General features: G+C 42.9%; 1 protein-coding gene across 1 annotated transcript in view; it reads right to left on the bottom strand.

The window, feature by feature from the left end:
* The window catches only part of LOC140453953 (dynein axonemal heavy chain 8-like), a 1,210,036-nt gene that overhangs the window by 490,580 nt on the left and 696,723 nt on the right, over nucleotides 1-22,733 (bottom strand). Inside the window, exon 40 of the mRNA XM_072548830.1 lies at nucleotides 7,754-7,917. Within this exon, the coding sequence (XP_072404931.1) occupies nucleotides 7,754-7,917 (164 nt within the window). The remainder of the gene's footprint in view (nucleotides 1-7,753; nucleotides 7,918-22,733) is intronic.

The following is a 22,733-nucleotide window of genomic DNA, read 5'->3' as shown; positions in this document are numbered from 1 at the left end:
AATACAAAGTCATTTTTACTGGCCTGGAATACACAAAGATGTAATTGAATTTTGCCAGATGTGGCATACATGTCAGCTAATCCGAAAACCACAGGCAGTAATAAAACCTGCACCTTTAATACCTATTCCACCATTTGAGGAACCTTTCACAAGAGTCTTGAAAGATTGTGTAGGTCCCCTATCTCAAACAAAAAATCTGAATTGGACATGCCTCAAATCAAATTGGACAATGAAGAAGTAGTCACAAATTGGGATAAACTATTTAGTTATCTTCCACAGGAAAAGTGAAATGATCTGAAAGAGTTATTACTATCACATGGGGGCGATATGTGGAAATAAACTGGGAAGTACTAACCTGACTGTGCATGGCGTAGAGATTGGAGATACTGTTCTGCTGAAGCAACAACCTTATCGACATAACCCTATAAGGTTGGCAAAGGTTCAGAAGGAGATAGAGCACATTCTCCAAGATGGCATAATTAAAGTGAGTTACAGTTACTGGAGTTCACCCATAGTCATGGTGCCAAAGCCAGATGGCACCCAATGGTTATTTGTGGAGTATCGCAGAGTCAACGCCGTTACAAAAACTGATGCATATCCAATTCCACGGTTGGAGACTGTGTCAAAAAAGTGGGAAAGCAGCTTACATTTCTAAGTTGGATTTGCTCAGAGGCTACTAGCAAGTACCTCTGTCAGAGAGAGCAAAGGCGATTTCGGCTATTGAAACGCCAAATGGAATATATCTGTTCAAAGTCATGTCATTTGGTATGAAAAGCGCTCCAGCCACATTTCAGAGACTGACTAATAAAGTCATTGCTGGATTATCCAACTGTGTGGTGTACATTGATGACCTGGTGATTTTTAATCACTCATGGAAGGAACATTTACAACACTTATCAGACTTGTTCGATCAACTTTGGAGGCAGGCTTGATGGTAAACCTAGCTAAAAGTGAATTTGCCAAAGCCCAAGTCACCTTCCTGGGCCATGTTATTGGGCATGAACAAATGGCCCTAGGAGATGCAAAACAAAAGTAATTGGGGAATTTCCCACACTGTCAATGAAAAAAGCAGTACTATGGTTCTTGGGATTGAGTGTATTTTACTGAACGCTTGCGCTGAACTTTAGCAGTTTGGCTGCTCCACTCACTGAATTGTTTAAAAGGGGCAAGAAGTTTCAGTGGACAGCGGACTATCAAAAGGAATTTGACAGCCTAAAAACTGCATTGACCACTGCCCCAGAATTAGCCATACTGGACTACATGAAGCCTTTCAAGTTGGCTATTGATGCTAGTGATGTGCATGTCAGTGTAGTTCTCCTGCAGGAGGATGACGAAGGAGTAGACACGACACATCGGGCATTTTTCCAGGAAGTTTTAGGTTCATTCAGTGGTGGAGGAAGAGACTTTAAGCTTGTTGTGGGCATTACAACATTACAGTGTTTATATTATCAGTAATGCATCTGGGACAATCGTATACACTGATCATAATCCATTGACATTTGTGGAAATATTTAAGGACAAAAATGCCAGATTCTTTAGATGGAACTTATTATTGCAGCCATTCAATTTGACAATTGTGCACATCGCAGGTCACAAAAATGTGATTGCCGATGCATTATCGAGATTTGAATAAGATACGGGGGCATTTGGTGGTGGGTGTGCCATATCCTGAATTTGCATGTGGTTATGCATGTTTGCATATTTAAAGTTAGTATAGTGTATATGCGTTTAGACTACTAATTGGATTTTAATGGGTTACAAACGAAGCCACCTTTTGGTATCTATGGTTTTTTTTATGGGGGGAGGTGTCACAAAGCTAATCCCTTTTTTTCTAAAAGCTATTCCTTGGCTCAAGGATACTCTGTCCTTGATTTTTCTCAGAGGGGTAATAAACCAGGCCGGGCTCCGATTAGTCTGGTTTGGTACAGAGATTAAAGAGCATTAAGAGGCCTTTTGGTTTCTTTGTAAACAGATGAAACTTCAGGCTAAAGTGGTCATGTTTTAGAAGTGACCTGTATAAATAAATGGGAGCGGTCAGCTCTCTGGCTGAGCTGAGCAGTTTAGTTCAGTCCAGAACTGGTTGGGAGTTCAACAGTTAGCTATTTAGAAACCCTCTTTTCTACGCTTCTAACTTCAACCTGTGAGCAACTGACCCTTTTTTGTATTGTGTTCTAAAGGGGGTTTGCTTATTGGGACTGTTGTGTATATTTAAGTCCAGTTTGGATAGACTGAGTTCTCTAGCGTTAGTGGTGCTGGAAGAGCACAACAGTTCAGGCAGCATCTAAGGAGCTTCGAAGTCGACGTTTCAGGCAATAGCCCTTCATCAGGAATAAAGGCAGTGAGCCTGAAGCATGGAGAGATAAGCTAGAGGAGGGTGGGGGTGGGGAGAAAGTAGCATAGAGTACAATGGGCGAGTGGGGGAGGGGATGAAGGTGATAGGTCAGGGAGGAGAGGGTGGAGTGGATAGGTGGAAAAGGAGATAGGCAGGTAGGACAAGTCCAGACAAGTCATGGGGACAGTGCTGAGCTGGAAGTTTGGAACTAGGGTGAGGTGGGGGAAGGGTAAATGAGGAAACTGTTGAAGTCCACATGGATGCCCTGGGGTTGAAGTGTTCCGAGGCAGATGATGAGGCATTCTTCCTCCAGGCGTTGGGTGGTGAGGGAGCGGCGGTGAGGGAGGCCCAGGACCTCCATGTCCTCGGCAGAGTGGGAGGGGGAGTTGAAATGTTGGGCCATGGGCCGGTGTGGTTCATTGGTGCGGGTGTCCCAGAGATGTTCCCTAAAGCGCTCTGCTAGGAGGCGCCCAGTCTCCCCAATGTAGAGGAATCCGCATCGGGAGCAAAGGATACAATAAATGATATTAGTGGATGTGCAAGTAAAACTTTGATGGACGTGGAAGGTACCGTTAGGGTCTTGGATAGAGATTAGGGAAGAGGTGTGGCCGCAGGTTTTGCAATTCCTGCGGTGGCAGGGGAAAGTGCCAGGATGGGATGGTGGGCTGTAGGGGGGCGTGGACCTGACCAGGTAGTCATGGAGGGAACGGTCTTTGCGGAAGGCGGAAAGGGGTGGGGAGGGAAATATATCCCTGGTGGTGGGGTCCGTTTGGAGGTGGGGGAAATGTCAGCGGATGATTTGGTTTATGCGAAGGTTGGTAGGGTGGAAGGTGAGCACCAGGGGAGGTCTGTCCTTGTTACGGTTGGAGGGGTGGGGTCTGAGGGCGGAGGTGCGGGATGTAGATGAGGTGCGTTGGAGGGCATCTTTGACCACGTGGGAAGGGAAATTGCGGTCTCTAAAGAAGGAGGCCATCTGGTGTGTTCTGTGGTGGAACTGGTCCTCCTGGGAGCAGATACGGTGGAGGCAGAGGAATTGGGAATACGGGATGGCATTTTTGCAAGAGGTAGGGTGGGAAGAGGTATAATCCAGGTAGCTGTGGGAGTCGGTGGGCTTGTAAAAAATGTCAGTGTCAATTCGGTCATCATTAATGGAGATGGAGAGGTCCAGGAAGGGGAGGGAGGTGTCAGAGATGGTCCAGGTAAATTTAAGGTCAGGATGGAATGTGTTGGTGAAGTTGATGAATTGCTCAACCTCTTCGCGGGAGCACGAGGTGGCGCCAATGCAGTCATCAATGTAGCGGAGGAAGAGGTGGGGAGTGGTGCCGGTGTAATTACAGAAGATCAACTGCTCTATGTAGCCAACAAAGATACAGGCATAGCTGGGGCCCATACGTGTGCCCATGGCTACCCCTTTGGTCTGGAGGAAGTGGTAGGATTCAAAGGAGAAATTGTTCAGGGTGAGGACTAGTTCGGCCAACCGAATGAGAGTGTCGGTGGACGGGTACTGTTGGGGACGTCTGGTGAGGAAAAAACGGAGGGCTTGGAGGCCCTGGTCATGGCAGATGGAGGTGTCGAGGGATTGGATATCCATGGTGAAGATGAGGAGTTGGGGGTCGGAGAAATGGAAGTCTTGGAGGAGGTGGAGGGCGTGGGTGGTGTCTCGAACGTATGTGGGGAGTCCCTGGACTAGGAGTGATAGGACAGTGTCGAGGTAGGTTAGAGATGAGTTCAGTGGGGCAGGAGCATGTTGAGAAAATGGGTCGGCCAGGGTGGTCAGGCTTGTGGATCTTGGGAAGGAGGTAGAACCAGGCAGTGCGGGGTTCCTGGACTATGAGGTTGGAAGCTGTGGGTGGGAGATCTCCTGAGGTGATGAGGTTCCGTATGGTCTGGAAGATGATGGTTTCGTGATGGGGGGTGGGGTCATGGTCGAGGGGGCAGTAGGAAGAGGTGTCCTCGAGTTGACTTTTGGCTTTAGCGGTGTAGAGGTCAGTGTGCTAGACTACCACTGTGCCCCCTTTATCCGCTGGCTTGATGGTGAGGTTGGGATTGGAGCAGAGGGACTGGAGGGCTGCGCATTGTGAAGGTGAGAGGTTGAAGGGGGGGAGGGAGGTAGACAGGTTGAGGCGGTGGCGGTGTCCTACCTGCCTATCTCCTTTTCCACCTATCCACTCCACCCTCTCCTCCCTGACCTATCACCTTCATCCCCTCCCCCACTCACCCATTGTACTCTATGCTACTTTCTCCCCACCCCACCTCCTCTAGCTTATCTCTCCACGCTTCAGGCTCACTGCCTTTACTCCTGATGAAGGGCTTTTGCCCGAAACATCGATTTCAAAGCTACTGGGATGCTGCCTGAACTGCTGTGCTCTTCCAGCACCACTAATCCAGAATTGTTTTTACGTGGTCATACTAATGTCAAGTAAAGACAAGTGATGCCATTTGTGTTAAATAATGTCCCAGCCATATTTCAGAGGCTTATGAATCAAGTGAACTAACATAAAGTGAGGCTTGCAAATGTGTAATTAATTCAGATGATGTTGGTGGTATTTAATAACATGAGTCGAGTATGTGAGATGAGTAGAAGACCTGTTTAAGCAATTATTGTTAGCTGACTCAAAAATATTAGAAACAATTTCCGTATCACTGATTTAAGACTCAAATAGACTGCAGCAATTCAAGAAGGTAGTTCACCACCGTCTTCTCAAGGGCAATGAGGGATTGTTAATTATGTTGCCCCAACCAAAGGCATCCACATCCTGAAAACCAACATAAAAATTTGTTTTGGTTCTGGATTATTAGTCCAATGACATTCCCACTATGTCACTGACTCCCCTAAATTCATTTATATAGTTCTGAAGGCTGCAGGCATTCAGTTAAAAAGTCTTCAATGCTGACTTTTCAGAACTGTATTCCTACTCTGGCTCATTTTGCTGGTGCATTTAATTGTTGGCTAGCCTGCAAAGCCAACATTCTATCGATGGTTGAAATGAAATAAATTCTGTCTTTCATGCTCACATGCTAGTTGCCATTTCTCAAGGAATAAGAGAATGATCAAAGAAAGAGTAGGGCCGATCAGGGATAGCATAGGAAACTTGTGTATAGAGTCTGAGGAGGTAGGGGAAGCCCTAAATGAGTTTTTTGTTTCTGTCTTTACTAAAGAAAAGGACCTTGTAATGAATGAAACCATTGAGGAGCAGGTAAGCATGCTGGAACAGATAGAGATTGAGGAAGCTGATGCGCTGAAAGTTTTGACAAACATTAAGAGCAGATTTGTCTTCGGCTGCTTTGGGAAGCGAGAAATGTGATTGCTTCGTTGCTTGCAAAGATCTTTGCATCCTCGCTCTCCACCGGCGTCGTACCTGAGGACTGGAGGGAGGCAAGTGTAATTCCTCTCTTCAAGAAAGGAAATAGGGAAATCCCTGGCAATTACAGACCATTCAGTCTCACGTCAGTCATCTGCAAGGTGTTAGAAAGGATTCTGAGGGATAGGATTTATGACCATCTGGAAGAGCATGGCTTGATTAATTGCAGTCAGCACGGCTTTGTGAGGGACAAGTCATGCCTCACAAATCTTATTGAGTTCTTTGAGGATACTACTAGACAAGTTGATGAAGGTTGAGTGGTGGATGTGGTGTTTATGGACTTCAGTAAGGCATTTGATAAGGTTCCCCATGGTAGGCTCATTCAGAAGGTCAGGAGGAATGGGATACAGGGAAATTTAGCTGGCTGGATACAGAATTGGCTAGTCGACAGAAGACAGTGAGTGGTAGTGGAAGGAAAGTATTCTGCCTGGAAGTCAGTGGTGAGTGGTGTTCCACAGGGCTCTGTTCTTGGGCCTCTACTCTTTGTAATTTTTATTAATGACTTGGATGAGGAGATTGAAGGATGGGTTAGCAAGTTTGCAGATGACACAAAGGTTAGAGGTGTCATTGACAGTACAGAGGACTGTTGTAGGCTGCAGCGTGACATTGATAGGATGCAGAGATGGGCTGAGAGGTGGCAGATGGAGTTCAACCTGGATAAATGTGAAGTGATGCATTTTGGAAGGTCGAACTTGAAAGTTGAGTACAGGATTAAAGACAGGATTCTTGGCAGTGCGGAGGAACAGCGGGATCTTGGTGTGCAGGTACATAGATCCCTTAAAATTGCCACCCAAGTGGACAGGGTTGTTAAGAAAGCATATGGTGTTTTGGCTTTCATTAACAGGGGGATTGAGTTTAAGAGCCGTGAGATTTTGTTGCAGTGCTATAAAACTTTGGTTAGACTGTACTTGGAATACTGTGTCCAGTTCTAGTTGCCCCATTATAGGAAAGATGTGGATGCTTTGGAGAGGGTTCAGAGGAGGTTTACCAGGATGCTGCCTGGAATGGAGGGCTTACTTTACGAAGAGAGGTTGACTGAGCTCAGACTATTTTCATTGGAAAAAAGAAGGAAGAGAGGGGACCTAATTGAGGTGTACAAGATAATGAGAGGCATAGATAGAGTTGATAGCCAGAGACCTTTTCCCAGGGCAGAAATTGTTAACATGAGGGGTCATAGTTTTAAGCTCTTTGGCGGAAAGTATAGAGGGGATGTCAGAGGTGGGTTCTTTATGCAGAGAGTTGTGGGAGCATTGAATGCATTGCCAGCAGCAGTTGCGGAAGCGAGGTCATTAGGGATATTTAAGAGACTGCTGGACATGCACGATGGCACAATGGCTAGCACTGCTGCCTCACAGCGCTAGAGACCTGGGTTCAATTCTTGCCTCAGGCAACTGACTATGTGGAGTTTGCACATTGTCCCTGTGTCTGTGTGGGTTTCCTCCGGGTGCTCCGGTTTCCTCTGACAGTCCGAAAATGTGCATGTTAGGTGAATTGACCATGCTAAATTGCCCATAGTGCAAAGTGCAGGGGTAAATGTAAGGGAATGGGTCTGGTTGGGTGCGCTTCGGCGGGTCAGTGTGGACTTGTTGGGCCGAAGGGCCTGTTTCCATACTGTTAGTAATCTAATCATACATATGGCCACAGAAATTTGAGGGTTCATACATTAGGTTTACCTTACATGAAGATCAATGGTTGGCACAACATCGTGGGCTGAGGGCCTGTTCTGTGCTGTACTGTTCTATGTTGTAAATCCTTACGTGGACTATTTCTTTTTTCATGAATATTCAATTTTTTTTCAAGCCCTAATTATAGCTCTTGGCAGAACACTGAACCTAGCATGGTTCCAGTGGGGATAAATCCAATGTCCCAGCTTTTTTTAATCCCGAATTTGGCGCTACATGCCTCAAAACTCATTTCTCCCTCACCAGTCATTTTAACACACAAATTCTACTCTCTGGTCTTATTTCTTTTATGGCATTTTGGTTTTACATTATTGGTTGTAAGCTATATTTCTTGCAAATGTTGCATGCAAATATTATATACCAACTGATATTCTTACCCAGTTAGGGATTTCTGGCAAACCTCCAGTTGCTCCTGCAAGTGGGGTAGAAGCTGTCCCATTGTGTCGTCTCCAACACAGCACTGAACTACCGTTGGAATTTCATGAGCTCGTTGCATAATTTTTATCCAAGATTTATCGACATTTTGAAAACGTTTTGCTTCCTAGAAAAGTAATGATCAAATCCATCAACTACTGAGCTTTGAAACTAATTGTGGGGAAGTCTTATGTCTGGGGGCAAGTGCCCCTACCTCTGATTCAAGCTCTGGGTCAAGATCCACTCCAGGATTTTAAAGTCAAGAAAAGTAAGTCACACTTTGATTAAAGAAGTGAAGAATCAACTTATAAATCGCTGGCAAGTGAGGAGGAGTGCTATTATTACTAACGATTAATCCAGAAACCAAGTTTCAAATCCTGCCATGAATAGTACAACTTAACTTTAATAAAACTATGGAATTAAGAGTCTAATTATGGCTATTTAACCATTATTGATTGTCAGGCAAAAAAGCGTCTAATGCTCTTCAGGGAAGGAATCTACTATCCTCACATGGTCTGACTCACATGTGACTCTGGATCCACAACATGTATCTCTTAATTACCCCCTGGGCAGGGACAAATGGCGGTGATGTCAAAAACCCACAACAGAATGAAACAAAGAACTGGAGAGATTCTGGTCAGTCATATGATTGAAAGAAAATTGCACTCCTGACCATCACTATTCATAGTTCCGGACTACAGTGTGGATGCAAACATGCATATTCCAAAGTAATTTTGGATTCCTTTGCAGTGTGGGGGTGCAAAGCCAAATCACCCCAGTCAGAATGGAGATTGAATCCTGTGGTGTTAATATCCACACTGGTCCACATTGGCTGTCCAGCTAACTGCACTCTCAAACAGGGAGTCCATGTTGTTGTGGTAACATGCACTTCCTCTTTGATTTAATTCCAAAAGTATTGAATTTCCTTGATGATTTTGATGCATAATTGGAGCAAGAAACTTACATGGGAAGAAAACTGGGCATTCTTTATCCATAAATTGCTGCTCCTCAACTCACCTTGCAGTTTTTCTCTTTCCCATAACCTTTGATGGTTATTGGGTCAGACCTTGTGAATACAACCGCTTTGTAAGCTCTGGGTGCCCCACTTCCACTTAAATCAGTTGTAAGAGATGTTTGTAACGGATTTATTGCAAGACTGTTTGAAATGTCTGTACCTCACTAAGCTGACAGAATCTGATTGTCTTCTGGAGTAAACCTATTCCTTGGATTTTTCTGTGGTTTTCCAAATCTCACCCTTGAACTCGAGATGGATAGCATTTTCCTGTGTGCGATCTTCCTTGGATTATGAAAGACAATTCTATCTCTGATAGGTCTGGCCGACCCATTGTCTTAGCATGCTCCTGCCCCACTAAACTCATCCCCACCTACCTCGAACTGTCCTATCCCCCCTAGTCCAGGAACTCCCCACATACGTTCAAGACACCACCCACGCCCTCCACCTCCTCCAAGACCTCCGTTTCCCTGACCCCCAACGCCTCATCTTCACCATGGATATCCAATCCCTCTACACCTCCATCCGCCATGACCAGGGCCTCCAAGCCCTCCGTTTTTTTCCTCCCCCGACGTCCCCAACAGTACCCTTCCACTGACGCTCTAATTCGTTTTGTGGAACTGGTCCTCACCCTTAACAATTTCTCCTTCAAATCCTCCCACTTCCTCCAGACCAAAGGGGTAGCCGTGGGCACATGTATGGGCCCCAGCTATGCCTGTCTCTTTGTTGGCTACGTAGAACAGTCCATCCTCCGTAGTGACTCCGGCACCACTCCCCACCTCTTCCTCCGCTACATTGATGACTGCATTGGCACCACCTCGTGCTCCCCCGAGGAGGTTGAGCAATTCATCAACTTCACCAACACATTCCACCCTGATCTTAAATTTACCTGGACCATCTCTGACACCTCCCTCCCCTTCCTGGACCTCTCTATCTCCATTAATGACGACCAAATTGACACTGACATTTTTTACAAGCCCACTGACTCCCACAGCTACCTGGATTATACCTCTTCCCACCCTACCTCTTGCAAAAATGCCATCCCGTATTCCCAATTCCTCTGCCTCCACCGTATCTGCTCCCAGGAGGACCAGTTCCACCACAGAACACACCAGATGGCCTCCTTCTTTAGAGACCGCAATTTCCCTTCCCAAGTGGTCAAAGATGCCTCTAACGCATCTCGTCTACATCCTGCACCTCCGCCCTCAGACCCCACCCCTCTAACTGTAACAAGGACAGAACCTCCCTGGTGCTCACCTTCCACCCTACCTCCATCCAAGGCCCTAAAAAAGCCTTCCACATCCATCAAAGTTTTACTTGCACATCCACTAATATCATTTATTGTATCCGTTGCTCCTGATGCGGTCTCCTCTACATTGGAGACACTGGATGCCTCCTAGCAGAGAGCTTTAGGGAACCTCTCCGGGACACCTGCACGAATCAACCACACCGCCCTGTGGCCCAACATTTCAACTCCTCCTCCCACTCTGCCGAGGACATGGAGGTCCTGGGCCTCCTTCACCACCGCTCCCTCACCACCAGATGCCTGGAGGAAGAACGCCTCATCTTTCGCCTCGGAACACTTCAACCCCTTCCTATCAGAATCAATGTGGACTTCAACAGTTTCCTCATTTCCCCTTCCCCCACCTCACCCTAGTTCCAAACTTCCAGCTCAGCACTGTCCCCATGACTTGTCCTACCTGCCTATCTGCTTTTCCACCTATCCACTCCACCCTCCTCCCTGACCTATCACCTTCATCCCCTCCCCCACTCACCTATTGTACTCTTTGCTACTTTCTCTCCACCCCCACCCTCCTCTAGCTTATCTCTCCACGCTTCAGGCTCTCTGCCTTTATTCCTGATGAAGGGCTTTTGCTGCTCCTTGGATGCTGCCTGAACTGCTGCGCTCTTCCAGCACCACTAATCCAGAATCTGGTTTCCAGCAACTGCAGTCATTGTTTTTACCCTGTTCATACTACCTCATACTCACGAAATTCAGGCAATGCATAAAGATGTATTACAAAGTTGTGAACAGATACTCCTCGAAGTTGTTTTTTTTATTGAAACTTGCCATTTACATAAGAGAATTAGTTCTGAAATTGAGAAGGTTATCAAAATATATTGTAAGTCCCCATTAAAGGTTTCAGTATCTTTTTAAATATTTTGTCTGTTAATAGTGTGTCTCTTAATGGACCTAAAGAATAAAGCAGTACATTTCTTGCTCTGCTCGTGACTTTTTCTGTTGACCTGAAGCAAATCTGTATTTCACAAATTATTTCTTCCACACTGACCAATTTCATACTGTCTTGAGTATGACAGTAAATCAGCCTGAAGTTTAATAATTTTCTCCATTTCTTTGTTTTGAAATAGATTATTCACTTCAAATTCTGAAAGTTTTCAAAATAAAAATTGAAAAACTGCAGTATCTTCAGTTTTTCATCTTTAAGTCTGAATTATAGTCTCAATTCAATTGCTAGAAAACTTACAAATTATCCAGCTTGAAGAACATTTTTGATAATTTCAATTACGCTTATTACTATTGATAAAGCAAAATAAAAAAATTAATAAGCTGTTATCTCGGATTGATTTATTGCTTTAAGCTACTTCCTTCAATTCCTCTTCAAATTATTTCTGTATTTTAAATTATGAAAGCCTTTTTTGCAAAACCTTTAAATTGTAAAGGTATTATTTCAATAAAGCTTTCAAATTGTTCTTGATTTGCAAACTTAATTAACAAATTCCTTTAAATTGTAATGTCTTCATAAATGTAAAATTTGGATATGAAGCAGCAAGATGGAGGATTGGCACCATTTTGTTCTTTTTCTTGGTGGCTTTCTCACTCATTTCAAAAAAATGGATGACTTATGATATTTCTGCACCTTCCCAACTTATTTGTGCCCTTTTTAATGGGAGAAAATGGCATTGCTGCAATTTCACACATTCATGAATTTTTGGCTGTATGTCAAAAATTTGCTAGGAGAAAGTGAGGAAAGCACAGCAGGTCAGGCAGCATCTGAGGAGCAGAGAATTAACATTTCGGGCATAAGTGCTTCATTAGGAATCAATATGATAAAAATTTGCTTCAACTTGAGGCTGAAAAGAAACCAGAAATTGGCTAATTTTAGACAGTTTCATGGAGGGTTTCTCTCTGTAAGCTCTAGCGAGGTTTCTCATGCTATTCTCCTCAGAATGTCCCATTAGCTAAATGCCACACCTCTATGCACATGCTATCTGTTGTTCTTGACATATTGGCATTGTCCCTATCTCTGATCATTAATGCCAGGGTTAAATTCCCACCTGTTGCAGAAATGTCTCATAATACATCTAAACAAGCTGATGAAAAGTATCTCTGAATCTGTATAAGGGAGTGCTATTCTTTCTCTAATGTTCAATGTCGATTAGATTAGATTCCCTACAGTGTGGAAACAGGCCCTTCAGCCCAACAAGTCCACACCGACCGTCCGAAAATTAACCCGCCCAGACTCATTTCCCTCTGACTAAAGCACCTAACACGATGGGCAAGTTAACATGGTCAATTCACCTAAACCTGCAAATCTTTTGGATGTGGCTTAACATCTATTCATTATTTGACGTGGGACCACCAGATACTGGAAAGCCTTCAAAAGGTTAAAATGTTCATTTTTATTCAGTGCTATGAAGTTGAAGGCATGTACTGTACCTCTAAAAGTAAGAGAATGCTTTTCTGAACTGAGAGATTACAAGTGCCCACGTATATTACTGGATGGTAGTCCCAGAGTGTACTGCAACATTGAAAATATATAACATTTGGCAGTGAAATGGATACCTGCATTTTGGTTGCTGTTTTGACAACAATTTTAATTTAACTAATTAGTTTAAGTTATGCCCCAGGATGATAAAACCCAATCAAGTTTGAATTTAATGTTTTACCCAACATCGAACCAATGAGACAATCGATGTTGGGATTTAACTGCGACAAAAGGAAAGCTGAAATTCGAATGGAGTTGATCAAGCACTTAGGTGTATCAGAGAAAAGGATAAGTGCAGTAGAGTTAGAAAAAAATTATTGCAATTGAGGCAAATCGTGTTAGAATATAAAGAAAGGTAAAGAAGAGCCATTTTAGAGGAAAAAGAAAAGGAGAGAAGGGTCTTAGCTGAGCAAAAAGAAAGAGGGAGAGAAGGAAGAGAAAGAGTACGAGAGAGAGGAGAAAGAGAATGAGAGAGAGAGAAGAAAGAGAAAGGGAATGAAGGAGAGAAGAAAGAGAAAGAGAGAGAGAATTTGAACTTCAGAAGCTGCAAATTAGTCAGGAACATCATGTTAACAGGATGGAGATGAAGGGAGATGGTGGTGATGTATACAAACATGTTCAAACATTGCCACATTTTGATGGGAAAGATTACTATGCCTTCTTTATTTCATTTGAAAAATTGGCTAGACAGATGGAGTGGCCAGAGAACATGTGGGGAATGTTAGTTCAGACTAAGCTGATAGGTAGAGCTGGTGAGGTATTTGCAGTTGAGGGGTCAAGAGATTATACTGATGTCAAACAGGTTATTTTGAGTTCTTATGAATTGGTACCAGAAGCATATAGAAATGGTTCAGAAACATAAAGAAAGAATCAGGCCAGATTTATGTTGAGTTTGAAAGAATTAAGTATAGTAATTTTCATTGATGGGTGAGGACCTTAAAAATAGACAAAGCCTATGAGGCTTTAAGAGAGATTATTCTGCTTAAAGACTCAGTTCCAGAGATGATACGAGTTTATGTAGATGAACAGAAAGTTCAGGAAGTGAGAAGAGCAACAGAGATGACAGATGAGTATGCATTGGTGCATAAGGCAATGTTTAGCTTCCGACAAGAATTTCATCCTGTGAGGGATAGAAATTCGGAGAAGGGAAGATACTACACTACGAAACAAAGAGTAGTTTACCACAGGTGAAAAAAGAAGCCCAAGAGGGTGGAAAGGAGGTGAAAGGCCTCAGGCATTTACACATAAAATTACAGTGCTGATGGTTTAAGAAGGGCACTGAGAAAAAGCTGTTTTCACTCTCAGAAGGTGGGACACATATGATCATAGTGCCGGTCACTGAAGAAAGGCACTGTGAGAAAAGATGTGGTAAAAGAGGCTAAGCCAGTGGCAATAGTGGAAGTAGTAAAGGAAACCCTAAAGAAAGTCGAGGAGCTGCAGGACAGTGCACAGTCGAGGCAGGGGATGAGTAAAGTTTACTCAGGAAGTGCAGAGGGAGAAGGGAAGAAGTTACAATTTTGAGAGATACAGGAGCTAATCAGTATCTAATAGTAAGAGATGAAAGGATTTGCACTCTTCTGACATGTTACCTGAGAGAGTGGTAATTTGTGGAATAGATGGACAGAAATGTAGCATTTCCCTGTATAAAATCAGGTTGGAGAGCCAAATCAAGATGAGGGAAGTAACAGTGGGAGTGATTGATAGAGTGTCAGTTCCAGAAATACAGTTTGTTCTTGGGAACAACTTGGCAGGATCCAAGATGGTGAAGAAACCAAAGGAAAACCACGGACCTGAAGAGTTAAAAGAAAAATACCCTGGAATATTTCCAGATTTTGTAGTAACAAGATCCCACTGTTGTAAGTTACAGCAAGAAGAAAAATTAAAGAGAAAGATAAGGAGGTCAGGATCAGTTAGCTGATGCCCTGTTTGATGCAATGGTGCAGGAAAAACCTGAACAGGTAGAGTCAGGCAGAAGTGTTTAGTCCTGAAAGGCTAATGGACCTACAACAGAAAGATGAGACATATATAGATGCATACTTAGAAAAGGATTATTACCTTAAAGACAGAATCCTAAGATGAAAATGGAGAACATGTCAGGTTAGTGCTAAGGAAAAATGGGCAGATGTTCACCAGATTGTGTTGCCAGTAGCATACAGATAGGAAGTATTCGGGGTAGCACATGAATTACCAGTAGGAGGTCACCAAGGTGTGAGGAAGACTCAGGCTAAGGTACAAAAACATTTCTATTGGCCTGGACTGCATAAGGATGTGGTTACATTTTGCTGTACATGTCATATGTGCTTAATGGTAGGTAAGCTACAGGAAGTAGTAAAACCAGCACCTTTGTGGCCAATTCCTGCATTTGAAGAACCTTGCAGGCAGGTTATGATTGATTGTGTAGGTCCTCTCCCTAAAACTAAAAGTGAGAACCAGTACTTGTTAACCATAACAGATGTGTCCACCAGATTTCGGGAGGCAATTCCATTATGGAATGTTCAGGCAAAAAGGGTGATGGAGGGGTTGGTAGCTATGTCTGTCTCTTTGTTGGCTACGTAGAACAGTCCATCCTCCGTAGTGACACCGGCATCACTCCCCACCTCTTCCTCCGCTACATTGATGACTGCATTGGCGCCACCTCGTGCTCCCGTGAGGAGGTTGAGCAATTCATCAACTTCACCAACACATTCCACCCTGATCTTAAATTTACCTGGACCATCTCTGACACCTCCCTCCCCTTCCTGGACCTCTCCATCTCCATTAATGACGACCGACTTGACACCGACGGTTTTTACAAACTCACCGACTCCCACAGCTACCTGGATTACACCTCTTCCCACCCTACCTCCTGCAAAAATGCCATTCCGTATTCCCAATTCCTCCGCCTCTGCCATTTCTGCTCTCAGGAGGACCAGTTCCACCACAGAACACACCAGATGGCCTCCTTCTTTAGAGACCGCAATTTCCCTTCCCACATGGTTAAGGATGCCGTCCAATGCATCTCATCCACATCCTGCACCTCCGCCCTCAGACCCCACCCCTCCAACCATAACAAGGATAGAACCCCCCTAGTGCTCACCTTCCACCCTACCAACGTTTGCATAAACCAAATCATCCAATGACATTTTTGCCACCTCCAAACGGACCCCATCACCAGGGATATATTTCCACTTCAATGTGGACTTCACCAATTTCCTCACTTCCTCTTCTCCCACCTCATCCCAGTTCCAAACTTCCAGCTCAGCACTGTCCCCATGACTTGTCCTACCTGCCTATCTTCCTTTCCACCTATCCACTCTACCCTCCTCTCTGACTTACCACCTTTATCCCACCCCCCATTCACCCATTGTACTCTTTGCTACCTTCCCCCACCCTCCTCCCTGCCCTATCACCTTCATCCCCACACCCACTCACCTATTGTACTCTATGCTATTTTTTCCCTATCCCCACCCTCCTCTCATTTATCTCTCCACCCTTCAGGCATTCTACCTCTTTCCTGATGAAGGGCCTTTGCTCGAAACGTTGATTTCCCTGCTCCTCGGATGCTGCCTGAACTGCTGTGCTTTTCCAGCACCACTCTAATCCAGAATCTGGTTTCCAGCATCTGCAGTCATTGTTTTTACCTAGCTTTCTTTACCAAGTATGGGGTACTCAGAGAGATTCAAGGGTCTAATTTTACTGCCATGCTGTTGAAGAATGTCATGGATAGCTTTGGCATACAACACTTTAAATCAAATGCATACCACCCTAAACCCAGGGAGCATTGGAAAGGTGGCATCAGGCCCTGAAGACTGTGTTCAGAGCATACTGTCAGGATTACCTAAATGATTGAGATACAGGTATCGCATTCATATTGTTTGCCATTAGAGATGCCTGAAATGAATCTACTCAGTTTACTCCCTTTGAGTAAATATTTGGACATTAAGTGAGAGGGCCTTTGAAACTAATTAAAGAAAAATTGATAGGATTAAAGTCGGAGATCTCACACTTGGATTACAAATATGAGGTGAGATTAAACCAGGTAGGACAGTTAGCTAAATAGCACCTGAAGAGGGCACAGCATAGAATGAAGCAGGTGGCAGACATAATCTCTAAAATGCAGATGTTTTCTCATGGGGATGACATATTAGTATTGCTACCAGTGGTAGGGATCCCTTCAAAGCTAGGTTTAGGGGCCCCTATAAAATTGAGAAATGGTTGAGTCAAGTAAACTATCTAGTAAAGATTCTGGATAGAAAATAACTATTGGGTATGTCATGTGAATATGTTGAAAATGTACTATAATAGAGACAAGGGATTTAAGAATCAGGTTTTATATACAGACCTGCAGAGTGAGGAAAAAAAATCCAGATGTCATGGAATTTGATGTGCTCAAAATACTTTAAATAATGAGGAAATCCTTGAGGAGTTGGTTAGGTTAGTGAACTCTCTGTCTCAGAAGCAAAGAGTTGAGCTGAAAGCTTTGTTGTAACAGTATGAGGATATATGCATGAATAGAATGAGAAAGGCTAATGCTATTGTGCATGAGGTATAAGTAGTGAATGCTGTTCCAATAAAACAATACCCCTATATGTTTAATCTTCTCAAAGCTGCACAGGTCCAGAAGGAAATGGATGCGATGCTCAACAAGCATATCATTGAACTGAATCAGAATGACTGGAGTTTGTTGGTCATGCTAGTTAGTAAACCTGAAAGGACTCAATGAAACCAAAAGAGAAAATGCTGGAAAATCTCAGCAGGTCTGGCAGTATCTGTAAGGAGAGAAAAGAGCTGACATTTCGAGTCTAACCTACCCTTTGTCAAAGCTAAAAAAAGGCAAGAAATAGGGAGGTATTTATACTAGGCTGAGAGAAGATGTCATGGCTCCAGAAGCAAAGGTAGCAATAAAGAGGTGATAATGACAGTACATAGAGAGATAGGGAGATTAGGAGCTGTGAATGAACAAGGGTGAAGTCAGTGCTATGTGACAAAAATATGTGGGGGATGGGGGGAGGGGTGAAGCAGAGGCAAAATGGAAAACAGGGGAGAAGGGTAGCAAAGGGGGAAGAGGAAAGGAAAAAGGTGATGAGAGAGTGGAGAGCGAGAGAAAGAGAGACAATCAAGAAATAAGAGGTGCAGAACAGTGAAAAAAAATAAAAAAAGATAAATAAAATAAATGAAATAAAATTATCTGAAGTTGTTGAATTCAATGTTGAGACTGGCAGGCTGTCATGTGCCTAGTTGGAAGATGAGATGCTGTTCCTCTAGTTTGCATTGAAGGATTGTTACCTTTGCTTCTGGAGCTATGACACACCTTCTCTCAGCCTAGTGTAAATACCTCCCTATTTCTACCTTTCTTTTAGCTTTGACAAAGGGTCAGTTAGACTTGAAACGTCAGCTCTTTTCTCTCCTTACAGATGCTGCCAGACCTGCTGAGATTTTCCAGCATTTTCTCTTTTGATTTCAGATTCCAGCATCCGCAGTAAATTGCTTTTATTTTAAGGACTCAATGATTTTGTCTGAACGATTGCAAAGTCAATGCCTTAACTAAATTGGACTCCTATTTAATACCAAGGTTGGAGGATAGTGTAGAGAAATTTGGACAAGTCACTTGCATCATGAAGTTGGACTTACTGCGCAGTTATTGGCAGGTAGCTTTATCAGAGAAAGTGAAACCCTAAATGGGCTATATCAATTCAAAGTGATGCCCTTTGGAATGAATAATGCACCAATCACATTCCAAAAACTCATAAACAGAGATGTGGCCAGATTAAGAAATTGTGCAGTTTATCTGGATGATGTAGTGACCTTTAGTGAGTCATGGAAAGATCACACGGTACAGTTGGCAGACCTCTTTGACCAATTATGAGAAGCAAAACTGGTAATAAACTTAAGGAAAACTGAATTCTTGGGACATAACATCGGACATGGAACGATAACCCCAAGCAATGTGAACTTGAAGAGCATTGAGGAATTTCCGCCACTATCCCTGAAGAAAGAGGTGCTTCACTTTTTAGGACTTGGCGGATTCAATGGAAGTTTGTTCAGCAGTGTGGTGGCACTGTTGATGGATTTACTAAAGAAGAAAACAAAATTTCAGTGGACAGAACAATGCAAGGAGGCATTTGAGAATTTAAAAGTCGTACTATCCACAACACCAGTTTTAGCTGCACCAAAGTTTTTTGAAAGCCTTTTAAGTTGCAATCGATGGTAGTGACACAGGAGTTAGAGCTGTACTGCTACAGGAAGATGATGATGGAATTGAATGGCCAGTTGGCTGCTTTTCAAGGAAACTCAACACCCACCAGAGAAAATACTCTCCCATTGAGAAAGAGTTATTGAGTTTGCTGCTGGCCTTACACTATTTTAATGTTTATGTGACAAACAATATGTTGGAGGTGGTTGGGTACATGGATCACAATCCTCTTGCATTTTTGGAGAGATTTAAAGCCAAAAATATAGGACTATTTCATTGGATTTTTAATTTAGAAATTATACATGTTGTGTGCCGCAAAAATGTGATAGCAGATGCGTTATAGCAGATTTAAAAGAAAAGGTTTAGATAAGATTGGACAGTATTGATTCGATTGTTACATATGTGTGCAGAAATTAATATGAAAAGTGCAAGTTAGATTAATGATGTATGTATTTCATAATAATGGGATTAAGAATTAGAGAAAAAAGCTATCTTTTCATTGTGATGGTTCACTTTTTCTTAAAGGGGGAGGTGTTATGAAGTTGATGGCTTGTTCTTACCTTTAAGAAATGAGAATGCTGTTCTGAACTGAGAGATTACAAGCACCTGTGTATAATATTTGATGGTGGTTTTAGAGTAGAACATAGAACATAGAACAGTACAGCACAGAACAGGCCCTTCAGCCCACGATGTTATGCTGACCACTGATCCATATGCATGTCCAGTAGTCTCTTAAATGTCCCCAATGACCTTGCTTCCACAACTGCTGCTGGCAACACATTCCATGCTCTCACAACTCTCTGTGTAAAGAACCCGCCTCTGACATCCCCTCTATACTTTCCTCCAACCAGCTTAAAACTATGACCCCTCGTGTTAGTCATTTCTGCCCTGGGAAATAGTCTCTGGCTATCGACTCTATCTATGCCTCTCATTATCCTGGAAAATTGAACATACGTAACATTTGGACGTGAAATGAATACCTGATTTTTGGTTGCTGTTTTGACAATAATTCCAAATCAGCCAATCAATTTTAAATTGTTCCCCAGGATACTAAAACCCAATTGAGTTTGAATTTATTGCTTTGCCAACATCGAGCCAATGAGACAATCACTGTTGGGATGGTAGTATAACAATGTGGATGTTTTGAAAATTGGTCAGAGAGGAACTGCCATAGAGAGAGAAACTGCTGGAGAGGTAATTGCCCATCGAACATCTTGCTCTCAAAGAAATTAGAAAACGCTCTAAGTACCTTTCATGTGAAACATACTCGCAGTAAAAAGAAAGAAGATGACCAAGGGAGATTATCAGCTGGAAGAGCAAAGTCCTGGAAGAAGACAGAGACTGTATGGTTCTGAGACTAAGTTAATTTTAATAACGATCTTATTGGAACAGAGAGTTGGATTCAGACAGTAAGCAGTTAAGAGAAAGGGGGGATTGCAATTGTGAATTTTTTTGTTTAAAGATTACAATTAGAGTTAGAAAAATAATTTTTTATTTTTTATTTTAATAGTGGAATTTGGGAGTTTTCTATCACTCACATTTTAACAGATTATGAGGCGAGGTGAGCTTTTCTGGCATTTTGGTTTAATTAACGGGGGGTTCAACCTACCGCTTTGTAACATCAGCAATTGCAAAATCAAAGAAAAAGCAAACAAAAAATGCATTTGCTTCTGGGATCAGAAAAGGACAACTTGCTATTTCAGCAGCAACAAGTTTACAATTAATAAGCCATTACTGTGCTCAGCTCACACTATTAGAACCTGATGTCAATTAAATCCTTTTCGTTTGTTGCACCTGACACTGCAGGTCTTTGAGACAGAAAGTAATGTTCCTCCTCCCTGATGTCTTCATCGAGTCATACAGCACAGAAGCAGACTCTTTAGTCTAACCAGCCAAACATAATCCCAAACTAAATGAGTCCACCTGCTTGTTTCTGGCCCATATCCCTCCAAAATATTCCTACTCATGTATCTATACAAAAAGGTTGTAGTTGTACCCACATCCACCAATGTCTCAGGTAGTTAATTCCACACATAAACTACTCTCTGAGTGACACATCTGCTTCTCATGACATTTTTGAATCTTTCTCCTCTCACTTTAAAAATGCATCCTCTAGTCTTGAAATCCCCCCATCCTAATGAAAAACCAATTATTATTAACGCTATCTATGTCCGTCTTTATTTTATAAACTGCTATAAGGTTGCCTCTCAACCTCCTACACTCCAGTGAGAAAAGTGCCAGCCTATCCAGCCTCTTGCCATACCATACAATATCCTGGTAAATCTCTTCTGAACAATCTCCAGCTTAATAATATCCTTCCTATAACTCTGCAACCAGAACTGGACACAGTATTCCAGAAGAGGCCTCACTAATGCCCAACTGTACAACCTCAACATGACCTCCCAAATTTCTGAACTCAAAGGACTGAGCAATGAAGGCAAGCATGCAAATATCTTTTAATCACCCTGTCGATATGTGATACAGACTTCAAAAAATTATGTACCTGCACCCTTAGGTCCCTCTGTTCTCCAACTCTAATCAAGTCCCTACCATTAGTTTTACAATCCCAAACCTTATTTGTTGTACCAAAATGCAATACCTCATATTGATCCAGATTGATCTTCCTGTTCAGAAAACAGATTCTACCTCCTCGCTCTTCAGAGTTCATTACATCTCCACTCAGTCTGCTCCAGTTGCAGTCGGTTATACGTGTAACACACATGGGGGTATACTGAAACACTTTCTTAGAGCATTGAAGCATTGGAACCTTATCTTCAGGAAGCCTGCATGATGCAAGTTGGCTCTGGTTAAACAATGGGCAACATTTTATACTTAGGCTTGGTGTCAGTCAGAGGATTGCAAAGCAGAGATATCGGCAATGTTTGCAGGGGACATCCTTGTCTCCCAGTGATCATTCTTGAAGGTTGCTGGCTCTTCAATTGGAGCAGGAACATGAGAATTCTAAAATACATAGGCACCATAACAGCTTTCAAACTTCTAGCATGTGGTACTAATGGTACAGCTTATGTATATTTTGATGGAATGAAATCATTTTCTGCTGATAACAACAAGTTGTATTGTTATATGGTACTCTAAATGGAATGTGTGTGCAGTCAGTAGTGCCTGTACTTGAAAGAAGCTAGCCATGTTGGCAAAGGCTACTGCCCTGGATATAGAGTGAACTTTTCACAGGTAAATTAGATGAAGTTGAATGATAAGAATCAAAGAACATCAGTAACAACCCTGATACATTTTGTGGGTTGAGAGTTGTGAGATATCACACAGGAGCCCAGTGATCCTTGGAAGCATACAGCGGCCTTAAGTTTTAGCTGTCAGCTTGAGGGTCACTGGGGTAGGATACTCCACACTTCTTCCAGTTGCAGTCTTGCATCAGCAGTTAGCATAGTTGTGTGACAGTATCCCAGGACATCCTTGATCTGTAGAGACACTACACCATGGTCATCTGGAGGAAATGCATTGAGAAGGATAGACTTCTGGGCCTCATGTCCCTCGTGCACATCCTGGTGCGACATATAGTAGGGCCTTCTTCATTTGGAAGCTGTTCAGCAGCTGCTGGAGGCTGCTCTTGATCCTGGGCTTGCTGGCACATCTGTTACTCTTCAATTTCTCTCCACTTTCATAGCCCCGTGCTTACAGCAAAGACAACCTCTATTTAACAGATTATGAGACAAGGTGAGCTTTTCTGGGTATTTGGTTTAATTAACAGAGGGGTTCACCATTGTGTCATAACAGTTTAGACATGAGTGACAGAGAACTTCCAAATTCCACTATTTAAAGAAAATAACATCAATTTATTTTTAACTCTAAAAGTGAACATTAAACAACTACTATTCACAACTCTAAGCCCTCCTTTTTTCTTAAGGGACAAAAGATCCAGGCAGCTAAGAACAGAACAAGCTTGGATGAATATCAGGAGAGTAGGACCATTCTTAAATGAGGAATCAAGCGGGCTAAAAGGGGTCATGACACAGCTTTGGCGAGCAGAATTAGGGAGAATCCCAAGGCCTTTT

This window comes from Chiloscyllium punctatum, chromosome 3, assembly GCF_047496795.1.
Source record: "Chiloscyllium punctatum isolate Juve2018m chromosome 3, sChiPun1.3, whole genome shotgun sequence".
NCBI lineage: Eukaryota > Metazoa > Chordata > Chondrichthyes > Orectolobiformes > Hemiscylliidae > Chiloscyllium > Chiloscyllium punctatum.
Note: the sequence above shows the minus strand (reverse complement) of the source record. Positions and strands in the feature narration are given on the sequence as shown.